The sequence below is a fragment of the Gambusia affinis genome, linkage group LG12 (genome assembly GCF_019740435.1).
Source record: "Gambusia affinis linkage group LG12, SWU_Gaff_1.0, whole genome shotgun sequence".
In the NCBI taxonomy this organism is placed as follows: domain Eukaryota; kingdom Metazoa; phylum Chordata; class Actinopteri; order Cyprinodontiformes; family Poeciliidae; genus Gambusia; species Gambusia affinis.
The window spans coordinates 2,377,978-2,401,141 of record NC_057879.1 but is presented as its reverse complement, the minus strand read 5'-3'; the positions used below and the strand labels follow the sequence as shown (position 1 = coordinate 2,401,141).

The 23,164-nt window shown below is 39.4% G+C and overlaps 1 protein-coding gene across 2 annotated transcripts; it reads left to right on the top strand.

Annotated features, from left to right (window-relative positions):
- Positions 1 to 12,162: 12,162 nt before the first annotated feature.
- dmbx1a (diencephalon/mesencephalon homeobox 1a) lies at positions 12,163 to 22,650 on the top strand. Of its 2 annotated transcripts, none has more exons than XM_044133028.1 (5): positions 12,163 to 12,405; positions 15,721 to 15,890; positions 16,813 to 16,991; positions 17,667 to 18,060; positions 18,958 to 22,650. In XM_044133028.1, exons 2-5 carry the CDS (start codon positions 15,737 to 15,739, stop codon positions 19,398 to 19,400), a joined length of 1,170 nt encoding a protein of 389 aa, XP_043988963.1. In that variant the 5' UTR covers positions 12,163 to 12,405; positions 15,721 to 15,736; the 3' UTR covers positions 19,401 to 22,650. The 2 variants fall into 2 exon arrangements, with proteins under 2 accessions (XP_043988963.1, XP_043988962.1); XM_044133027.1 differs by having other exon boundaries at positions 15,721 to 15,889; positions 16,797 to 16,991; positions 18,958 to 22,643.
- The last annotated feature ends 514 nt before the right edge of the window (positions 22,651 to 23,164 follow it).

The window sequence follows — 23,164 nt, the reverse complement described above, 5'->3', positions numbered from 1 at the left end:
CAGAAATTTCTTTCCTCTATTAACCCTTTAACAATGTTTTTACCAGCATAATACTGAGAAAAAGTTCATATAATGAGCTCAGCTGATGCACAGCTCCACCAGGTGATTGTTAAGAGCTCAGAGGAGGAGCTTCACCCTGGAAGGCAGGGCTAGGTCCACACAGGCATTTTGCACCGCTGAATGGTTGCCATGGGAGATTAAAGGATTTCTCAAACATGCATTAAAAAATTAAGCCAACATTCCAGGTATGTTTTTAATGAGGGAATAATGTTATAACTTGACTAAAAACTCAAAAAGTTGATTTTATATAACACTGCCCCTTTAAATAATAATGAGCTGGCTTACGAACATCCTTACTGTACCTCCATGCATTCAAAGGAAAGACAAGTCCAAGATGAAGCATGAAAGAAATCTATTTAAATGGAAATGGAACGAGTCCACAGTGACAGTGAATTAGCCAGTTGATCGATTGATCATGTCAAGGGCAAATAGGTAAACAAACATATCCATTAGCCTCCTCCTCCTACTCCCTGAAACACAGAGGGGTGATAGGATGGTTGGTGTGTGAGTGTGTGTTGCCGTGAGCGTGTGTTTGCGCGTGCGCGCGTGTGTGTAGAAACGGTGGTGACAGCCATCAGTTTTAAATCTGAGGACGCAGGATGAATCCATGGCGCTCGTGGCAAAAACATACAGTTCAACCAAATGTAAACACTGCCTCTCTAACAATCCCACACCCCACTGTGACGGCCGGCCCACTAGTTACACAGTCAGTTGGGCCCAGCAAGACTCCATTCAGAGGCAGTAGAGGGAGCAGAGCAGGAGGAGCAGAAGGATCAGGCCGGAAGAACTGAAGCAGGAGCCGAGGAGGAATCAGCTGACTGGAATCAGAGGTATATTAGCAGAGGTATAACCAGGGCCGTGCAGAGACCTTTGGAGGGGGAGAGGCTCAAAGTTAAGAAAGGGCACATTGAACAAGATCTTGAAACAGCATACAACAGCATAGCAACAACCCATATTAATCAGGAATTGAATTGGATCCTACTGTGTCATTGCCAATGATACTGCCATTTCACTCTGTTAAAATCATTTGAAGGCTCAGAATCAGTCCAGTACCGGAACCGGTCCACATTCTCAGGGGAGAAAAACTCACCTGGTATGAATTAACATTTTAGCTACTGCAGTAACGCTCAAGAGAAATTTATTGAATCAAAGAATGTCATGAATATGTGTGAAGAGCTGCACCGATTGCAGTTTTTCTGGCTGATTTCTGGTTACCAATCTTTATAAATCCTGACCAGCCGATTTTGATGTTGGCTGATATGAATTTTTTTGTCTTGTCGCTAAATATAGCAAGAAAGTCACTGAGTTGGCATCAGTGGGGTGAATATTGTTAACTGCAAACATGCAGACCTGACCTGGTGGGCCGGCCTGTCGGTCAAACCTCTCACTGCAGAGCAGAAGAAGACAGAAACTGATATTTAAACCTTTGCTGACGAAGATACGATTAGGGGATAAGATAGGATTCACATGTAAGTATCAGCAGATCACGATCCCCCAAAATTAAGGAAATCAGCGCCCAGAAATCAACTGGTCAATGCGTTATAAACACGTACATAATGTAAACAACACTGCCAGAGATGCAATAAGTTTATAGCAGGTGTGTGAATCATCTGCTGATTGCAGCCAGTCCACATTGTTAGCAGAACTAGAGGGCCCCTAAACCAAATTTTGCTTAGGGCCACATGGAGGCTTGGGCCAGCCCTGATGAAATTACCAACTTTGCCTGAACTCACACCACATGATTTATGTCACTGTGTCATAATAAAAAAAAAAACCCTTAAACCGGAGCAGCCTTAAAAGTGTACAGAAGACCAGACGCTGATAATTTTTTTTTCCAAACATACTTGCCTACATGACGGGGTGGCACTGTTTCCATGGTTATTGATGGATAGATGCTATCTTCTCCATAATGCAATATTTGATCATTTTCTAATCATATTTACTTAGGAAGTAAATGAACGTTAATCTTCTTACTTTGTATGAAGTGTTTGCTGTAAATCCGTGGAGACACCAAGAGCTGCCAGTCATTATGATTGACCTCTGCGTCCATCGTTGCATCTTTCCTTGTTAAAATAAAATAATAAGCTTGATTTTGACCCTTGTCTGTTTGTGCAGCTGACCGCGCAGCACCTTGAGGCCATTTTACTGTGAAATCCATTTAATAAAAGTGATATTAGGCTACCATATGTACGCATTTTGACAGGCTTTATTCAGGAGAGCAGGAGGTTTGGACATCCATCGTGGTGGAGACAGTGACGTCAGGTGCAAAAGGTCTTATTGTCATATTTGTTTTTTTGTTGTTTATTTTTTTTAAATGAACTTGTGTTTATTTAATTGCCTAATTAACCACTACAGGGCTTGATTTGACTATCATTATTATGATAAAAACATGTTATGCTTACTAGCGGTTACCTTTGTACTGACTGACATATGGTAGTTTGCTGTGATAAACAATAAAGGAAGTCAGTTCATCTAGTTAAGGGACGTACACTTTTTGACAAATTGCGACCATCGATTGGTCAGTTGCTGACAAATGCCCTGGATTGATTGGGGGAGGACTGCTCCATGTCTGCATGGGGGCGGAGCCGGCATCATGTCAATTGTTATCTGCAAGGTTAATACGCATAGACAAAGTTCAAATCTTGTTGTGGGATATTTTTTTGTTGTTTTATTCTTTAACTCAGTATTATTTATTTTTATTTTGTGTCTTTTGATGAAAATGCCGCAACAGCTACATATAAGTAATGTTAAATCAGATTTTTTAAAAATTTAATCTAATATTTTCTGGGAGTGCTAGGATTTTTCGAGGGGGAACTGTAGTCCCCCCAAATCCCCCCCTGGTGCTGCCACTGGCACAGATCCGCCCCCCCTCCTCCTCACCGTGGACCCCGTGTCTGAACAACATGGAGGCAGAGAAACTGAGAATCATTATTAGACTGAGGGCAGCCAGACTAGTTTATTTTCCTAATTGTTATATTTAGCTAAATATTATTGTTGAGGGGCATGAGCAGGCCTTCTGACATACAGATTAAAAAAAATAAAAAATTGAAAATTATAAAAAAAAAATTTAAAAAAAAGAAGAAAATTCAAAAAGGGCACTAAGGGCATCAAGGATTAAAAGGGCAGGGGCTCAAGCCCCCTTCACCCTCACCTCCTGCCTCTGCACATGCCTGAGTCTAACTCCTAATCATCCACAATTACTGTTTGATTTAAAGACTCCATCAGACTTCTCATTCATATCAGCTTCAGTCAGTTAAGCACTCCAAAACATTGATATCCCATAAATCATTTCGGTCCACCCAAAGTAAGCCGTATCCATCAGCCTCTGCTAACGAATCTGTCATGAGTCTCGATCACCCAAACGAATCAGTCCTAACAAAAACCTGATAAAAAGCTCCTGTGGTTCCACTGGCTGTCAGAATGACTTCATTAGCGCTTGTTAACCAGAGAGAAACACAGAGAGAAAGGTGAAGCTTTAAATAAATAACGGTCTGGATAAATAAGTGAAATAAGTTTTCACAATGTTTAAATCAAAAATTTGCCCCAACAATAAATTTCAAAACTCAAAATTGAGAATCATTGTGAGGTAGAAAGAAAATTATGCAAAGTTTCAGATTTTGGCAAGTAAAAATCTCTCAAGTAACCCAGAAATGGAAGAATAGCATTAATCAGCGAAGGAGCCAAAAGTCTTGTGGTAACTCTGGAGGAGCTGCAGAGACCCATGGCTCAGGTGGGGAAATTTGTTGACTGGACATTAGACATTCACTCAGCACGCTGCTGCTCTGCCCCCACACTTCCACTCTGAATATCTGAATTCAGTCTTGAGGTATTTCTCAAAGAAGATGAAAAGGTAAAATGTGAACAATTGGTGTAAACACAACCTAATACATATTCTGCAAAACAGCAAAATGTATTTCCTGGACTATAAGTAACACTTTTTTCAGTTTGACTGGTTCTGCAACTTATAATACAGAGTGACTTAAAAATGACACTTTTTTTTTTTTTACTGAGGTGTTAAATTTGAATTCATACTGATGGACAGGAACCAAGGATTTAACATTACCATCTGCAGGACTGAAAGGAAGATGGCCAGACCTGCAGGAACCACACAGGACTACATAAAGAACGTGCTGCTGCTGTTCTGACAATCTGTCTGTCGGTGATAATATTCAAAACTGCTGGAACACCTGTTGATGTTTGTAAAAGGTGCAGTTTAAGCCTCATGCCCTGGTAGTTGCCAAGGAGATGGATCACTTTGAAGGCGGGCCTTTGCAATATTACCGTTCATGCCATGAAACTGCCTCCCTGCATGCGTCTCCGCTTCGCTCTGGTGCACTGCGCACTTCACTGGTGGAGTGGAGCTTTTCCAGGAGATTTCCAAGATAAAGTTGACAGTTTCCGTTATTTTGTTGAAAAGCAACTGAACACAATGTGTCACCAAATTATATCATCAACATTCCCTTCACATTCAGCAAGGTCTAAATGAATGCGACTAAATGCGATTCCAATCTAGGATGCATTTTTTTGTGAGTTACACTCCAGAAAAACTTATAGTCTGAAAAATGCAAGTATCGACTCTCTGAATTGAATACAAGTGCATGACACATTGTTAGTTTTCCAGTATTAAGACACTTTCAAAACCACGTTTACCTTTCTTAATAGTTATGGTGAAGAAAGTCATTAAAACTGCAATGTAGTATCTGGTAATAGTGAGCAAAACTTCAGTGGTATGAATACTTTTGCTAATCCCTATCCACAAACCGGATTCATGGCAAAACCAAACTATCATAAAAAGAAGAAAAAAATATTTTTAATGTTGAATTGTGCTGTTCTTTTGTTTTATCATTAGTAATCTATTTTTATGTCTGCACCACATTCTGGATCCTTTGCAGAGGGGGCAGAACGTCTCAACAGCATAAGCAAGAAATAAGATTTGTGAGCAGTCTTTGTGCCATGATGTGTCTCTAAACAAAATTCTGTAGCTTTTAATAACTAAAGCCAACAGGAAGCATGGGCAAGCTGTAAAAGAAAGAAAATTACAGTTTTAAACAAAAGTCAGCAGATATTGAGCTAAACCACAAACATCTCCTACTTTCCAATATGTGAGGTTCACCTGCTAAAGTTTTCTCCTCATTCCTGCAGAAAGGGGGCACCCAAAAGTCAGTTTAATTTATGAAACTGTTGCAAAATTCTGTAAGGTTGTCGAAATCAAAATTCCTATTCAAAACAACATGTCACATCACATGTCCCTCCTTTCTGTCAAACTGTCTGTGGCCTAAAAATTATCCCTGGCTAATCTTGGCAGAGCTTCTTTACATTTTGACTCTCTGAGCATCTTTTGTTGAATCAGCTGCATCATGACTGAGTGACTTAAAAATTACATCCTGCTTCATTCAGCTGAGCTATATGTCCAAATTTCGAAGTTGATTGTAGCATGAAATGGCACTATGTGCCTGGAAAATACATAATACTGGCCTTTTCTTTTAAGTCTCCAGATTAGATCAGTTCTTCCAATGAAAAGGAAAGAAGTTTAGATCCATTCTAGCATTTCTTAATTCTACCATGAATATCAATAAAATATTCCACTGTAATGACAGAAGATATATGAGAACATGGGAACTTGGGTTTTTCTGTCCGGACTTACTTCTCACAGGCTGCTTGTTCTGTTAAATAAAAGAAAAAAAGAAAGAAAGGCAGCCATGTTAGAGTTTTACCCTCATCTAGAATGGTATTTCCAAAATCGTTACACCTCAACATCTATCATCTATTTCTGTGACACTATCGTTACAAGGTAATAAGAAATAGATGCACTTCAGATACAAAGATAAAACCCTACAGATTGATTTTGTGTGTGTGTGTGTGTGTGTTAAACATGATAAATTCAGAACATTTTTGCAATTCTCAAAAAAATAATGCCATCTGAGCAGACAAAGAAACAGTAAAAACTGCTGATGAGGAAACAGCAGGTAAACACAGGATGATGAACAAGAGGGGGGAAAAAGATCTGGACAAAAAAAGAAAAAAAAAAGAGACCCATTTGTAAAACAAGGAGTTTAAAGCCAGATTATGAGCCAACAATGACACAATCCCTTATGTTCATTCCTGTAATACGCTGTGAAGAAGAGGATTTCTGCTTTATTGTGGTGGAATGCATCGCGTCTCCTCTGTCTGCATGCCTCTTTAGGAAACATTTTCCCCCTCCTGAGGCCAGGTGTAATCCCTGCATGGGGGAACCGGAGCTGCCTGCAGCCAGCTGCTGATCAGCCTTATAATAATTCAAGTATTATGAACAATACCACCGGGGGGAACGATTCACACAATCCAGGCTGACGAATTGTGCTTGCTCTGGCTGATTTTGCTGAGAATGATGTTTCGTTTGGTGGCTTCTCTCCCTCTCTCTCCTGTCCTGCTCTGGGTTGGATTGCATTGGATTGTCTTAATTATCTCTAATGACTAAATTGTCCCAACTATTTGCTTCATTAGCTCTGGGTTAGCTCTATTAGCTGGGAATGGAGCCAAAGAGGCGAAGGTAATTGAGGGTGTTAATGAAGGCAACTCATTGAAAGTGTCACAGAGTCGAGGAAAAACTCACAGTGTGGCATTGTGATTGAAAAAAAACCTTCAGTAAATGATGTTTTAAGGAATAAAAGAAAAAAGCGTAAAAAAAGAGACAATAAATAGTTATGATGTTTAAATATACACCTGTAATGTTGCAGGTTTTTAACTAGCTCCGTGAACTTTGCATCTGTCTTTACCTCGGCTCTCGATCTTCTAAATCCAGCTCCAGATTAGAGTCTGATTGTCTGGCACAGAGCTGATACGGCTGGAATTCCTGCCTTAAAGATTGATGTTTGAGGGAAAGTGACGGGATTTTGGTTATTCTGAGTAGTTTTAGCTTTGTCATTGCTGCTAAGAGTTGGTCTCAGACACGCATTTCCTTAATTAGAGGAAAATCCAAGGAAAGGGAGACCACGTCCAGTGGCGTTATAGACTGCATGAGTCCAGAAGAGTCTTCCATGAAACTGTCTCTGTAGTGAAAGTCACTGCTGGGTGGGAGATTCTTTAATGCAGGGACAATCATTTCATGCAAGTATAAAGACATTCACTCAATGGCATTACTGTAAATCCGGGGTTCTCAAAGTGAAACTCCTGATCTACTTTAGGAAGATCAGGGATTCCCAAAGCTAAATTATTTTCAAAATCATGCAATGGTGTAGGGTTAGACAAACAAATAAATAAATGTCATGAAATGAAAATAATTAAATGTGTCATTATAAAATATACAGTAATATACCTTTAAGTCATTTTTTAAAAATAAATTCATTTAAAAATACATATAATATGACACTATGTATTTATTTTTAAATAGTTAGAGGGAAGTTATATGTATTTTAGGGGGTCACGAGTCTCTGCTGTTATTTTGGGGATCAGAGGCTGAAAAGTTTGGGAGCCCAGACTGTAGATGGATGTGATGTGTATGTAGATGATAGGATTAGAGCTTAGCGATGGACTCTGACATGAACGTTCACATAATGACAGTTCCAAAATCAGCCTTCCGTCTCCTGAGGAACATTTACAAGCTTAAAAAACTAATATGGGAGCAAGATCTAGAGAAACCCATTCAGGCATTTCTCTTTGGTTGCATTGATTACTGTAGCCGTGTCTTCAGAGATCTGCCTAACAAATCAATCCTCCAGCTGCAGCTGGTACAGAACGCTGCTGCTTGTGTTCTGACTAAAACCAGGATCCGGTTCCTAACTCCTTCCACTGAGAGAATAGGTTTTAGACAAAATGTAATGTTCATTGCTTGTTTTAGAATTAGTTACTACATTATGTTTTATGGTATAAAGAACCTACGACCTACGACCGACTGGCGACCTGTCCAGGGTGTAGTATTTGTAATACCTGCTTGAAAGTTATTTAAAAAAGGCACTTTTAATCTGACAAACAAGCTTCATCAGATTACATATTCTAATTTATTGAATATGCTATGTATGCTTGGAAAACTGCCCAATGTCTAATTCAAACAGCGCAATTAGAATTCAACCTTTGCTCCAATTCTCTTTTTGCTATTTATTTACAAACAAAAGAAAATTATTCATCGTGTGCACATACATAAAAAACAAAAAAACAAAAAACCTTTCTGGTCTTTATTTAAATATGAAAGTATCAACCCGTCCAGATTAATCATGTCTCACTGTTCTCTACAAAACATCAGAGATCAGTGAGTTTGGTTACAATTTCTTGGTCAACAGAGTTTAAAACATTTGTTCTTTAAAGTGTTTTTCATTTGTATATGAACAAATTCATGGAGGAGAAATTTGAAGTGTCCTATTTATTTTGTTTTTAACAATTCTGCACTTGGATAGATTCTCAGGGAAGTTTAGGTTTGTTTTGTTCTATAAATAAAAGTCTTTTTCAGCACCATGTTAAAACAAATACACCTGTCATCATCCATTTAAACATATTTCAAATAATATTTTCACTATATTAGCAGGTGGTATAAATATGCATTTTGGCAGAGGTGCTTTTTTTATTTGGTGATAGTGGTTTTTGCACAGGGAGTCATTCTGTCTGGGGACAGCATGAGCACTGGGATAAGAATGTTTCTGTCAGCGGGAGAACAGGCATCACAAATATGGAGGACATTAATGTTCCATGTAGATGACCAGGGTTTTATCCCACCATTTGGGAATAAGTTTCTTATCCGCATGTCGAAGCAATAAAAACAGTGTGAACGCTGTAATAAGATACAACCTCAATCTAAACATTATCTGATTGAAAATCTGTTCTGTCTGTGTAAAAATATTGTCCACACTGTAAAGATATCGTTAAAAACAATGTTTCATATAAATCAAACCTTTATTTGAACTGTGACAACAGGAAAAATTACATTTTCTGTACTTTTCTTTTGGTGAGAGAGTCATCTTTAACATGCATGAACAGTGCCTATTTCCTATTTATATAAATTTGCACTTAATGTACTGTCGTCTATTCTTATTTGTTTATTTCTTAGTTGGAATATGTATGCTTAACTTTTCCCGCTGTGGGACAGTAAATGACATATTTCTTTTCTTTTTCTTCTCATGAAAAAGTAAATTCAGGTGGGTCAAACTTGGGCTGAATTAGCCATTACCGATCATTTGAAACTCTGTTTTGATCTCAGAATCGGGAGACCTGCAGGATGCTGTTATCGCAACGACTGCCAATGTGCTCATGAATCGAGGGTTCAATTGAAATCTGCTTTCAAGCCAGAGGTCAGCACACTTCAAACGTCTGCAGGTGAGAGCCCGTCAGCGGAGTTTCCCGCTTCCAAAAAATCCTGACCTTCCCATGATGATCTCTCCCGGTTTGACCCGAGAGTGTGAGATTTTTTCTCCCATTCTGACAATCTCTTGTTTTCTGTCTTTCCTCCTCTCCTTTCTGTACCACTCTCGTTGCTTTTTCCTCTCTCTTTTTTTTTTTCAAACGCATATAGGTGGATTAGGGCAGAGGGGCTTTTGTTTAGATAAAGCGAAGGATTAGGGAGAGATTTGCCCCCATAAAGTTGTGGGCTTGATGGGCCTTTTATCCCTGCATGTCCCTAAAGCTGTGTTGCCTCTGGATTAAGACTATACAATGGGGGCCCTTGTGCAGAGGGATCCGGGCCAGAGAGAGAAAAAGACCGAGAGCAGGGAAGGCAAGGAAAAAGAAACGAGACAGAGGGATTGAGACAAGGGAGAAAAGAGGGCAGAGAGAAAGAGAGACGGGGATGAGGGGAGACGGGGAAAAATAGGGGGGTGGGGGGGAATTATCCAGCTTTTCCAGGAAACTGACAGGTTGAAAACTTTTAGAGGAGGGATTTGCTGACGAGATTCCGAGATCTTGTCACCAATAAAAAGGGATTTCAGGAGGACTCAGAGGCACGCTGCTGACAATAAAACCATAACATTGCTGCTGTGTCTTAAAAATTCATTTCTATAATAGGCTGGATTTGAGGGGGGAAAAAAGAACAAGGGGAGCAGGTCTTACTGTGGAGGTGTGCTGCTAATAAGGTGTCTGAGAGGTGCCTGCTGGCAAAATTGCTTTGTTATTCTTGTCAAAAAGGTCCTCCCTGCAAGAAGTCCATTTTAAAGCAGAAATCAAAATGATTAATTGCTGTGGGATGAACAGATGCCGGAATACCCTTGAATGGTGCAGGGGAGGCTGCGGCCTGCCGCCTGATATATTAATGAAGTAGCAGAAAGCGTCATTAGCAGCATTAATTAGGTATTGGAGGTGCAGAATGCAATGGTAAGAAATATTCCAAACAAGTGGGCTTGTTACATATTGGCACGTGCAAGTAAGTACAAATATATATATAAAGTTTTTTGCATTTAAGCTCAAATCACTGCTTGTTTTTATTGATCATAGCCTGCCTGCGAGGCCTTCACTGTTCATTTGCTGATTGGTAATTTGGGCATTTCTAGGCATTAGTTTTTTTGTTGTTATTATAAAAGTGTTGTGTGTCCACATTGCGTTAGGCAGTGAAAGGGGTTGGTGGGGTTGGTGAGGTTGGTGTGGGGAGGGAGGGCAATGGCGTCCCATAAGCCCATCAGATGCGCTGGACAGCTCTGGTCGCTCTAAGGAGCTTTAGGTGGAGAGGCGCTGAGAAGAAACTCTTTCTCGCTTTAATTGCTTTAGAGACGGTGCTCACAAAGAGACAGTGGCCAGATTTACCTCCCGTTTAAGTTCTTATTTCCATTGGTTCACAAGTTAATCCTCTTTCTCTCTCAGAGCTCGGAGAAAACCCGAGTGATAGGAGCTCAATACCGAAGCGACAGAACCAGAGAGGCGCACGAGTTTTTTTTTTTTCCTGATGCCCCCTCCCCGCCCTGCCGCCCCCCAAGACTTTGAAGCGAACATAGACCAAATTGTAAATAATTTCAAATTAAACCTTGGTAGAAAATTTTTGTACGAGGCGTCACTTGTCATCATTTATAAACTCGACTGTGAATTGTTACTTCAGATTTTACTCTACTTTATACCAGACATTTTAAACGATTTAAGTTTAAAATTCTCCCAATTTAAATATTTAGGTAAAACAATATTTATTAAAAACATTTATCGTTTAAATTTGACAAACTGAAAAATGAGAGAATATAAATAAAACTTGTTTAACTTACTAACCAGATTAGGTTACACTCAAAATTTTAAAAAATAACGTATTCCCTATTTCAGCCCCGTTTTATTGTAACACGAGAAAAGACAAATCTCATGGACATCTTTGCTTAAATATTAACATAATTTAAAATAAACATTTCAGCTACTGCTGCATAAAATATTTTTTAAGTAGTTATAGGCCATGCACGTTCTCAGGGAAGCTCTCAACAAAATATGCAAGCTTTACATTGAAAGGCTACTGCGCTGCCCTTAATTCCCTACCTAAACGGTTTTGCTCCGGGAGAAGAAATCCTCTCTAAAAAACCCTTCAAGAAGAGAAGGGCATTATTGCCTTAATCCTCTTACCCGCAGTCATTTCAAGACAGGGTTTTTCTTTTCCTTTTTTTGGAGGCTGAGATGGCGTCTTGTCTTTCCTATCCCATCCCAAAATCCTTCCAGTCCCGGCAAAGAGTGTAAAGGCAGCGCCCTTGCATCTATGGGCCATCTCCGTCTCTGTCCTCCAGAGGCATGCGGGGAAAAGCCGAAAAGCAAACAGACTATAAGGTGCTTGTTTTTCTCCTCCGAAATAGAGCACCTCTTCATATTCATGGGAATAGCTTATTGGGGTAAACTTGATATATATATATATATAATTTTTTTTTTTACCCATTCACCAATTATTTACATTTTAGTTTGAATAAATAATCAGTCTTATTCAGATTTAGTGGCCAAATAAATTAAGGTAGTCTCCAACATTTTCAGAGTGGTTTATCAACTTAGGAAAAACAAGAAACAAAAAAAACATGACATAACAGTTAGAGTGGAGGAGGAGGATCTTAGTAAAGATAATGTGCCAAAACTTATCACGTTTGAAAATAACTCAGGGACGTCAGCTTCACGCAACTGACAGAACGCGGAGCCAATCAAAAGCCTGGACGACCCCCGTGTTGCTCTCCTTAAAAATGCCTCGGCAGGGATGTCTCGAGCACCAGCAGATGGCGGTTTCCCACAGCAGCTAGAGATCACAGGGGTACCGCGGAGCGCGCGCGAGCGAGTTGGACTTGACGCGAAGCAGCCGAACGGAGTCTGACCCGGTTGTGGGAACCGAACACCATATAGGCGGTAAATAAAAAACGGAAACCGGAGAAACACCGAGTTCTGGAAGCTGGAGTGACTCTGTCCGAGGAGAAGGGGACGGAAAAGAAGGAGCCGTTTGAATTGAAGGTAGCTAAGTTTCATTTATTTATTTATTTATTTATTATATCCGTCATCGTTTATTATTTGACCTTTTACTCGGTAGCCTCAGATTCTTAAAGTTGTCGATGTAGCCTGAAGAAGTATGACACTTTTACTCTGACACTTCTTGTTTTTCTTGTCCTTAATGTGCCAATTAAAAAGATATCCATTGAGCCATTTTCATTAAAAAAAACTAAAGAAAGTTAATGCATGGATAAAAAAAAATGGAAATAATATTAGGCTCCAGATACAGAGTCCTTAGAAGACTTTTCACCAACTACCAACATGATTAGTTAAACTAAATCTGTGGTTCATGCTAATTATGATCGGTTGTGCTCTGTATAACTGAACCTGCAACATACTTTTGTGATTTGAGTATATTTGTTTGACTATGATTCAATATAATTTTATATAAATTGAGCCTGTTTGGCTTGAAATTTCCCTTTAAGTCGCATATATTGTTGAATTGGCGTTTCATGAATAAATTAAACCATTGTATTTATTTTTACTTTTTTTTATTGGTGCATGCTCTCACTTAAGTTACAGCTTAATGGGAGACTACTCCGTCAAAAGACAGATTTTAATAAAGAACATTTATTCTTCATTTTTATTTTGGAGGAACAAATTCAAACTGAGCCATTACCGCGGAACCAGGCCTAGAATCTGAAAATTAACAGCAAAAATTGCGGTGTCAGCAATTCAAGATGTCAACAAGTATTCATAACCATATTTCCTATATGAGGTTAAGAGTCAGTGCAAAATTTCTGCAGGCATGCATCGAGTATTTCAGCTCTACAGCGTGCTGATTACCACCCAGTCTGTAAAGTTGATCAGGCTATAAATATTCAACTCTCTGCAGGTCAAAGAAACTCTCTCTTACTTTAGCTTGACACTGACATCACAACAATTTCAAATAAAAATTTTGGCTCTACGTAAAAAGCATCATAATTACAATGCTCGTAACCATTCCAGCTGCACTGTTCAAATTAAAGAGGAACTGCCTCGCGCTGACAGTTTACACAGCGTGACGTTGTTAAAACAAACAAACAAAAAAAAAAAAAAAACAGATCGTTGGGTCACCTCGTGCCCCAGAGAGAGGATATAGCAAATAACATTTTTCCTAATTTGGTCGGATTAAAGAGTATCACTGTACGAGGCAAATTTCCATAATGACGGTTTGATAATGGAGGCGTTGAGGAAGCCAGCCGGGAGCAGGGCCCACGTCAGCGCCTGAAGCTCGGAGCGGGTTATGAATGACAATAACGACCCTGACAGCTATTGTGCAGAATTTATTTTGGACGAGCGAAGCTGCCAGTCCTTATGGGACAGTTTAAAGGCCCCAAAACAGTTAAAGCAATTATTTTAGATGAATTACGATTTTCTTACGTGAACTTTGAGCGGGCCTTGCAGGTGACAACAGAATCTTTTCGCATGTATAATTGCTCCATTTCAAGAAGCGGGTTTGAATAGATAAGGAGATCAAAGCAATTGAGAGGAAGTGCATGCCCATCACCCTGCACAAGGAACGCACGCGCGCTCTTAAGCGCAGCGCGCAATCGGTCGCTGTCTGCCCGGCCTCGCGTCCGTCCGCGTCAGCGTTGTTGATAAATGGAGGGCCCCGCAGTCGAAACCTATTTGCACTTCCATTAGACGGAGAGCCAAATGGGGATCAACATGCATATTTTTTTTCTTTTCCTTTCTTTCTTTTTTTTTTTTTTTTACCCGCGGAGAAGCCATACATCTCAGCCAAAACGTTGCCCCAGGGCGGTGGGATAAGAGGCCGCCAGAGAGCGGCGGGAGGGGACGGCGGAGGCAGGGCGGGGGTGCGGGCATTCAACTGGAATACTTCAGGGAGCAAAGTAAATGTTTAGCGAAGCACCTTCTGTCCCGGCGAATTAAACTATTCCCCACTGCCCTCTGATCACATTCATCAGCCGCCGCAGCCACTTAATAGGCTGGGAATGGGCACTGCAGGCAACACGTGCACACGCACACAGGCGCGCACGTGCACAGAGCTACAAAAACTTAAGAAACCCCTGGAAAAACCAGTGTCCAATATTACATTTTAGATTTAACTTAACTGAATTATTATTATTATTATTATTATTATTATTATTATTATTATTATTATTATTATTATTATTATTATTATTATTATTATTATTATTATTATTAATAATAATCTTCAGGTTATTTCTTTTTTCACTCCGCAAAAATCAATTCCAATCCCCCAGTTACAATAAACCATTAAGTGTGTAGTGAACAGATGAAAAATGTTCTGTAATTCATTTGCTCAAATTAACTGCAAACGGATAGATCTAAACAAATTTATCACAGAAGATTTTTCTCAACCTGAGCAGTTAGATTAAGAAGTGGAAATAGTGACTATTTTTCGTTTAAATTCATCAACAAATCAATTAATAATTTAGAAATTGTCATTATATTTGGTGGCATGTCAAGTAAAAACAAAATTAACTTGAAAAGGCTAATTTTAATAAAAGTACCTGATTATATATTTTTGATTTGCACCTAAACGACTTGTAATTGTGAATAAGGGTAAAGCTTCAAGACCAAACAAACACTGGATTGAACTTTCCAAAAGTAAATAAATAAATAAATAAATAAATAAATAAATAAATAAATAAATAAATAAATAAATAAATAAATAAATCGTCATACACCGGGAAATATTAATATATTCTTCGTGTGGCCTCTTCATTAATATTTTATTTCAAGAATAATATTGGTCAATAAATTGAGTTATTTTTAGTTAGATCTTAGAAATCTGACATCTGATCTCAGTCTGATATGAAATGGTTTGGTTAGCGGGTTCTACAGCCGAGACGCGGAACCAATCACCTTACATTATTTCCCAACACATTTCATCACTGCCTTGATCTGTCAGTGTACCGCTTTCAGTGAGGATTTAGGCCTCTCGGAGAACGGCTGAATACGTTCATGAATAAAGCATCCGTCACGGTTCATTACTGGAACGAGCTATAATTACCCCAATTAAAAGTCTTTTGTATAATTAATGAATTGAACAGAGCGATAATTGGATGTTAATGGATAACATTTTAGTCTGAGTGCGCACGATAAAATGTGTTGGCCCCCGGAGCCCCTGCTGTCATGTAGCTATAATAAAAAGCTCGCTCAGTTAAAGCCCGTGATCCCCTCTTCTGAGAACAACCGCAGCGCGTCCAAAGCGCAGCTTCTCTCTGCTGCCATTTGCCTCATCAGGAAAACTCACAGCCGCCCTCTCTTCTACCCCGCTCTCCTCTTCTGCTCTGCTGCGCTCCGCAGGTGCCGACCTCTCATCATGCAGCACTACGGGGTGAACGGCTACTCTCTGCACGCCATGAACTCCCTGAGCGCCATGTACAACCTGCACCAGCAGGCCGCTCAACAGGCGCAGCACGCGCCCGACTACCGGCCTTCCGTGCACGCGCTCACACTGGCCGAAAGACTAGCTGGTAATTGAGCGCGTGCTCACACACTCACTCACTCGCACGCACACACACAGTCAGCTCACACAAAGAGTGTGTGACAGTCAGTGTTTAAACATAGTTGTTTTAAATGTGGTCTATATGGAGAACCAAAAGGGCCAAAATAAATAAATGGTAAGCAATTAATCATCTTGATGAACGTAACATTTAAATTGAGTATACTATAGAAAAATACATAAATGCAAATTTATTGTTGTTGAATAGATATGTAATTAAAATATTATATATAGAGGTAGACATATCAATGCAAAAATATCAGTAATTGTTGGATTGATACCAGCATGGTGAGATTGATATTTTAGTTTTAGATTCTCTCCAGATTTTTTTGATTTCTATATTGTAGTTTCTCAAGTCGACCTTAAAAAAGTTTTTGTTTTGTTTCACTGAAATGATAATTATTCTGCACTTTGCTTAGAAAAAAAAAACATGCAAATTTCTTTGATTTTTGATATTGTTTATCTTTATCATGTTATATAAGGACTTTATAGATAACTATAAACTTTCTTCAAATTATGTCCCAGATTTTAACAGAATAATTCAACAAAAATAGAAAATGAAAGGTCAAAGTTTGATATGTCAAACTTAAATTTAAAAAGTCAATGCTTATCAGTAATATTTATTTGGTATCAGATCAATACCAAAATATGCATTATCACCTGCCTTTAACTCAATGTGAATTTCCTGATTTAAAAGTGTAATTCATTCTATGAGAACCCCCCCCCCACATTCATAAATAATTAATGTAATTAGCTAATGGTTCCTGTGCTACTTTGCACCAAGAAATCAAACTTTCCCCAACATCTGGACAAACTACATCTGTCATCTGTGCACAGTGAAATAAAACTTGCCCCCTTTTTTGTTTTTTCTTCCAACGGCTGCACGTTTCAAGACATCATCTTGGAGGCTCGCTACGGCTCACAGCACCGCAAACAGCGCCGGAGCCGCACAGCTTTCACCGCTCAGCAGCTGGAGGCTCTGGAGAAGACGTTCCAGAAGACCCACTACCCGGACGTGGTGATGAGGGAGCGCCTTGCCATGTGCACCAACCTGCCGGAGGCCCGGGTGCAGGTAGGCAAAAATGACCTCAGGAATTCAGCACAGATACTTGATGAAGATGGAAACTTTTATTTTTTTAAAGTTCCTATCTTCAGAAAGATTACAGACAAATATGAGATCTTATTAAAATACAAAGTTTTCTATTTTACATAAACACACTTTTTGCATTTTTCTTTTTTTTTTTGCAAGGGCAAAATCTATCCAGTTTTAATGCAGAGTGACCTAAATCCTGCCTTGTTCCGAACTGATGAGATTTTTATAAATTTTTCAGGACCTGACAAATCTGTTCTGTAGTGTGAAAAATCTGCAAAACCCTTAAGTTTTGGCTCTACAATAGTTTACACATCTCTTTCCAAACAAACAAATCTGTTCATTTGTTCAGTACATTTTCAAGTTGGAACGTACTATAGTATAAATTGTCATTTCGCATGATTCAAATTCAATTCAAAAATGCTTTATTGGTCCCAAAAGGAAATTAAATGTTGTTGTAAATCATATTAGTTCAATATTCTTCAGAGTTTCTGTAAATAGTGTTGGCTGTGGGCAGGAAAGATCTCCTGTAGCGGTCTGTATTACAGTGAATTTGAAGAAGCCTCTGACTGAAGACACTGTCTTTCTAAGTCGGTCTCATGAAGAGGATGCTCTGGATTGTTCTTGTGTCACATCTTCTCCTGTCCTAACTTTCAGGTTTGGTTCAAAAACCGCAGAGCAAAGTTCCGGAAGAAGCAGCGCAGCCTGCAGAAGGAGCAGCTTCAGAAGCAGAAGGATGTGTCCGGGGAAGGAGGAAGTGAGAAGGAGGAAGCTGCTCCTCCTCCTGCCACCGTCCTTCCTGACATCCAGCTCCCTCCATCATCCTCCTCTCCCTCCTCCTCCTCCCTGGAAACAGACCTTCCTCTGGTCCGCCACGTTCCTCTGGACATGGAGCTGAACGTGACCTCGGCAGAGCATTCGGGCAGCGACTCGGCAACGGAGGACAACACCACCGATAAGGAGGACGAGACTAAATCTGTCAGAGAGGAGATGAAGTGCGAGACCCCGGGTGATCCCTCTCCGGGTTGCAAAAGGCTCAGCCCCAAACCGGGTAAGTCTTACAGAGAGAAACCATGTTAGTTACATTTCCATTACAAAGGTGCACAAATCTTTCTCAATATTCTACTAATGTCGTATAACACAATTTCGCAATTGAGATGTTTCCAATAAATAAAAAAAGAAATGAAAATCACGTAAAAATGCTTGTTCATGTGATGACTCAGTAAAAAGCATGGCAGTTAAAGATGTTAACAGTTACATTAAATGTATTTATAATTCAGTCATCAGATAGATGGTCGTCTTATTCAGGCGTTGGAGCCGCAAGCCTCTTATACTGGGAGCATCTACGTTTTGGGGTTATTGTGGTCGGTGTTTTTACAGAAAAGTAGTAGATTCAATAAGTTCTAATGACTAAACTTTTTACGAGCTGCATGATGCAGTTAAATCTTTCTTTAATTAGGTTAATCAGTTGCTGCGTTTCCATTACAAATGTGAGAAAAACTTTGTCAATATTTCTCAAATGTCGAGAAAACAGAATCTTACAACTGCATGGAGCTGAAAGTGAATTAAAGAAACGCAATGAAAATCACTTATGATTAAGTTTTTTACTGCAATAAATCATTAAAAAACATGCCTCCTACTACTTTCTGTCGTCTTCTTTGTCATTTCGCCAGTAGTAACATCCAGCTGTTGATCATGTGACTTGTGTGATGCAAAAAATGTTTCTATTGCAGTTTTTCAAATTACATGTATTTTGATATGGCTGAAAAACCACCTCATGATAGCACAAAATCTGTTTATTAAAAAACATGTGTTTTCTAACAAAGAAATCTGTTTCCATTAACCACATTTATTTTTGTAACTTCAGTTTGCGCAGTTTAATAGAAACACAGCCAGTGTTAAGCAGGAAGTGACTGTTAAACTGATGAGAACTTGTTTCTCTGTGCAGATTCCCCGCTGGTCTCTCCATCCATAACGCCCTCCTCGTCCTCCGGCGGCCTGGCCAGCGCAGCTCCTCTCTCTCAGAGCCACTCTTACTCGTCCTCCCCCCTCAGCCTGTTTCGCCTACAGGAGCAGTTTCGCCAGCACATGGCCGCCACCAACAACCTGGTGCCCTACCCGGCGGCTTTTGACCTCACCACCCCGTCGTCGCTCCCTTACCTGGGAGTGAACGTGAACATGCCCCCTGCGCCTCTGGGATCCCTGCCCTGCCAGTCCTACTACCAGTCTCTGTCCCATCACGCCCAGCAGGTGTGGAGCAGCCCCCTGCTGCAGGCCTCAGCCGCAGGCGGACTCAGCAGCCACAATAGCAAAACCACCAGCATCGAGAACCTGCGTCTGAGGGCCAAGCAGCATGCTGCCTCGCTGGGACTGGACACGCTGTCCAACTGATGCTTTGGAGGGCGGTGTGTATAAGGCGAGAAGCTCCACCTGCACCACACCTACACATCCCGCTGTATGTCTGTGTGACCGTTATAGATTTCTAGCACCCATGCAGAGCTCCAGTAAGCCTGCCGGGAGAGTTCGGACCGAGGAAGATCAAACCTAAAATGGGTCATTTGGGATTTTTAGAACTGAGCTTTTGTTAAAATGACATAAGCAGTTAATGTCCTTCTAGCAGAGGATAACTCTCTAGTAGACATGCACCAATCAGTCAGTCAGAGTTGGAAATCGGCTAATTTTCCCTTGACTAGCTCTGATCAGTGTTTGATATACATAATTTTTATTCAATAAAAATATGAAAACTAAGAATTGTTTTGGCCTTTAACTGCATGAATGCACAACATGTACTTTGATGTACTTGTTTAAAGGTAGTTTTTAGGAGAAAAAATTGGAATCAGTCGAAATCAGAACTTGTATGTCAGACTTGGAAGAAAACCAGAAATCAATACTAGTCAAAAAGAAGTATTTTTCTGCATATCTGCTCTCTTTAGTACAAATCCAGGTTAGCTGAAGCCAACAGCTATTCAAGCAGAGCCCTAGCATCTTAAAACAGTTCTTTATGAAAACACACATTTGAACCTTTAAACAATTCTCACATATGTTTTAAGCTGTTATTCCTTCAGAATAATAATCCCATGTAAATGATCAATTAATGATGAATTAATTATTGATTGATTATTTACATGGAAAGTGGAGGGAGGAAGCTGTGTGTGAAACTCATAGTAAGAACAGAAGACGTAAAGCAGAATAGCCACCTAACAGGAAGTTAAGACAGAACTTGTAAAATCCATTAAATAGATTTTCCTTAATTATACAATTATTTTTCACTTTTGAAGCTGCTTTACTTTCGTTTTAGATGGCCACGCTGAGCAGAAACACTTTACACGTTCCGGTCTCTGTGCGTGTGTCTCAGAGGAGCATTATTGGCGGCGCACCGCCTCCAGGCGCGTCCTCCCGCGTAGATCATGATCAGCTTTAATGTAAACAACTGCACAAAGCCGACTGGATGACAGCTTGTAGGTTAAAGAGATTCTTTCTTATTATCTGAGAAATTGTGTTATTTTTCATTAAATAGTTGCATTTTAAATGATTCTTTTAAAGTAATTAAACAATTAAATAAAATAAAACAATAATTGCCTAGGTAGTTTTTTTTTCAACTTTAGTGAACTGAACTGAGCTTGGAATTAAATTAACATTTAAATAAGATTTAAAACATTCATTATAATAAGATCTATATCTTATTATAACCAAAATATGGTTATAGAAATGTTGTATTAGTAGAACAGCACACCTCAGGATTTTAAAATGTTGTCTAGAAGAAACGGTGAGAAGACAGAGAGTCATAGTGAGCTCCTTTATGACTTCTGACAAGGTGTCAATTGTCAGAGGAGCGCATTTTTATAACATTCTCCTTTTAGCAAGACATAAAACTCGTCTTGTTATAACAAAAAACTTTTGGAACTAATTGTAAAGAGAAAGTTTCTCGTTTCAATGAGTAGATTAAATACTTTGATAAAGCAGAGCTTTTGATCTAGATTTTTTAATTGCAAATCATTTCAGATTTCATGAAACACGGAAATCCCATTAAATGTCACAGTTTCCAATTTGCAACATATTTAGCTTTTCCAACGAAAGACAAAGGATTCTTTTGTGATGCTTTTTGTGATCAGTGTTGTCTTTAGGCTGCAGAGCTCTGTTTTGACCGTGCCTCCTGACAGACCAGCCGTTAGCTTCAGCCTCCAGTACCAACTAATCTGGATTTTTGCTAAAAATGAGATAATCTATGATGCACAAATTCACATCAAATATCACCTCATTTATGGAATTTAAACTCAGTAAACTACAGGTAAGATATTAACTGTTTCTAACCTCGCGGCAGAACCTCACTTCAAAAATCCCAAACTGTCCACTTTGGTGAGATGTTCATGTCCTCGCACCTTTTGCTGCAGCCTGCTGTCCAAAAGTAAATTGTCTGTAAAAATACCAATAATAATAATACAACTTGTATAATACTGAACATGCTGCACTAAGGGGCAACAGTCCAAGTGACAAGAAACACATTTCACACTGACTTATGATGTGAAATGTGGATATCCTGAACAATTCTGAAAAGGATTTAAACAACTGATGGTGAATGCACTCTGTTTCTGTGACGATGTTTAGAAGAATACTGTGAATAAGTAAAAGCACTTTGGAAGGTACAGTAAACCAATAGTGGCAAAAAATGATCCGCAAAGTGGCGGTGCACAAGTCCTGCATGGCTCAACACGGTGATGACATCTAAACCCAGCAGCATTGTTCAAAGCGACTCATCTGCCAGTTAAATGGGCGGTGATGTGCTGCTTTCTGCAGACGCTGGCCTGATAATGAGAAAATTATTTCAGTGACTAAATTTTAAGAGCTATTAATTACACTTGGCCCAGGACTGAGGGAGCTGGGGCAAATGCAATTATAAGCATGCATACCATTCTAAGCAGCTCACACTCTGGAAACCTCAAACATGATTTTTGCCATGACTTCAGCGATATCCTGTGTAAAGAGAAAGAAGGAAAAACTCTCCTCCCTGTCATATTGTGTTGAAGCCACACTGACTGTAAGTACTTGATTGGGGCTCTCATGGCTTTCCTCCACTTTCAGTTCATGTGTGCTGCGAGATCTTTTCTTCAAATGTAAAAAAAAAAAAGCACATTATTTTTTAAATATGATATACATAAAAGGTCTATCTATTAATGTTTATTTGTAAGGTAATGTAAAGCTCCTTCTCATGATGTATAATTGATGGTGGACTTTGGCTGCCAGCTTTTAAGGTGATATTTGCTGAAAGTCATTCATAAACTATACACATCTTTACTTCTGGGAATCAATAAAAACACATAAACAAATACAATGTTCATGTGCAATGGGTTTGGACGGAAAAGTAGCAAAAAAAAAAAGCATAATTATGAATAAGATTTCATAGCATAAATAAGCCATGCCCCATTGTGTCGCCCTGTATGGACTCTGTCTGGGTTCTGTTGTCGTTTTTATGCTGTCCTCTCGCCGTTCTGTCCATCCTGCTGGTTTAAGTGATGAATAGATTTCCGATGGAGGAGAAGAGAAGGACACGATCATCTGCGTAGATGTTTCTATTGCTTCTCCCAATTATGTAGACTTGAACTATTGTTGTTGTAAAGTAACTGCAAATAAAAGCTTTGCTTGGAGATCTGTCGTGGCGGTGTTTTGTACAGAACATTTACACCACATGGGGGCGCTCACAGCTGTACTCTAACTGAATCAGTTTAAAACGTAGTTGTCCTTTAATATCTTGCTTTTTGACTTTATAATCAATATTATATCTCAATATTGATCAATCACTCAATTAAAAATGTTGAGATTGTTCATTTCAATTCAAAAATACTTATTTTCAAAGGGAAATTAAATATATCATCCAAGTATTTGTAAAGAGTCGCTGCACGTGGTGATGCTGTGGCCAGAAGGGGTCTGGTAGCCGTCAGTTTTACAACGAATCTGAAGAAGCTTCTGACTGAAGACTGTTGCTGTATGACAGCCTCATGACTGTCAGGACATGCTAACATCTCAAAGATGATATTCCATAACTACATGTCCTGATCAGTAGATGACTAGATGAGAAGTTGTTACTGAGGGAGGAAAAACTCAAGGTTAGTCATTTTCATCATCACTAAGGTTCCTCATGAATAAAATCAACACACATG

Bases quoted from the DNA above. Each gene is read 5' to 3' on its own strand.
- dmbx1a (XM_044133027.1), top strand. From the start codon at position 15,737: ATGCAGCACTACGGGGTGAACGGCTACTCTCTGCACGCCATGAACTCC. The intron at 15,890-16,796 runs GGTAATTGAGCG...TTTTCTTCCAAC, and splicing joins CACTGGCCGAAAGACTAGCT to GGCTGCACGTTTCAAGACAT. The intron at 18,061-18,957 runs GTAAGTCTTACA...TTCTCTGTGCAG, and splicing joins AAGGCTCAGCCCCAAACCGG to ATTCCCCGCTGGTCTCTCCA.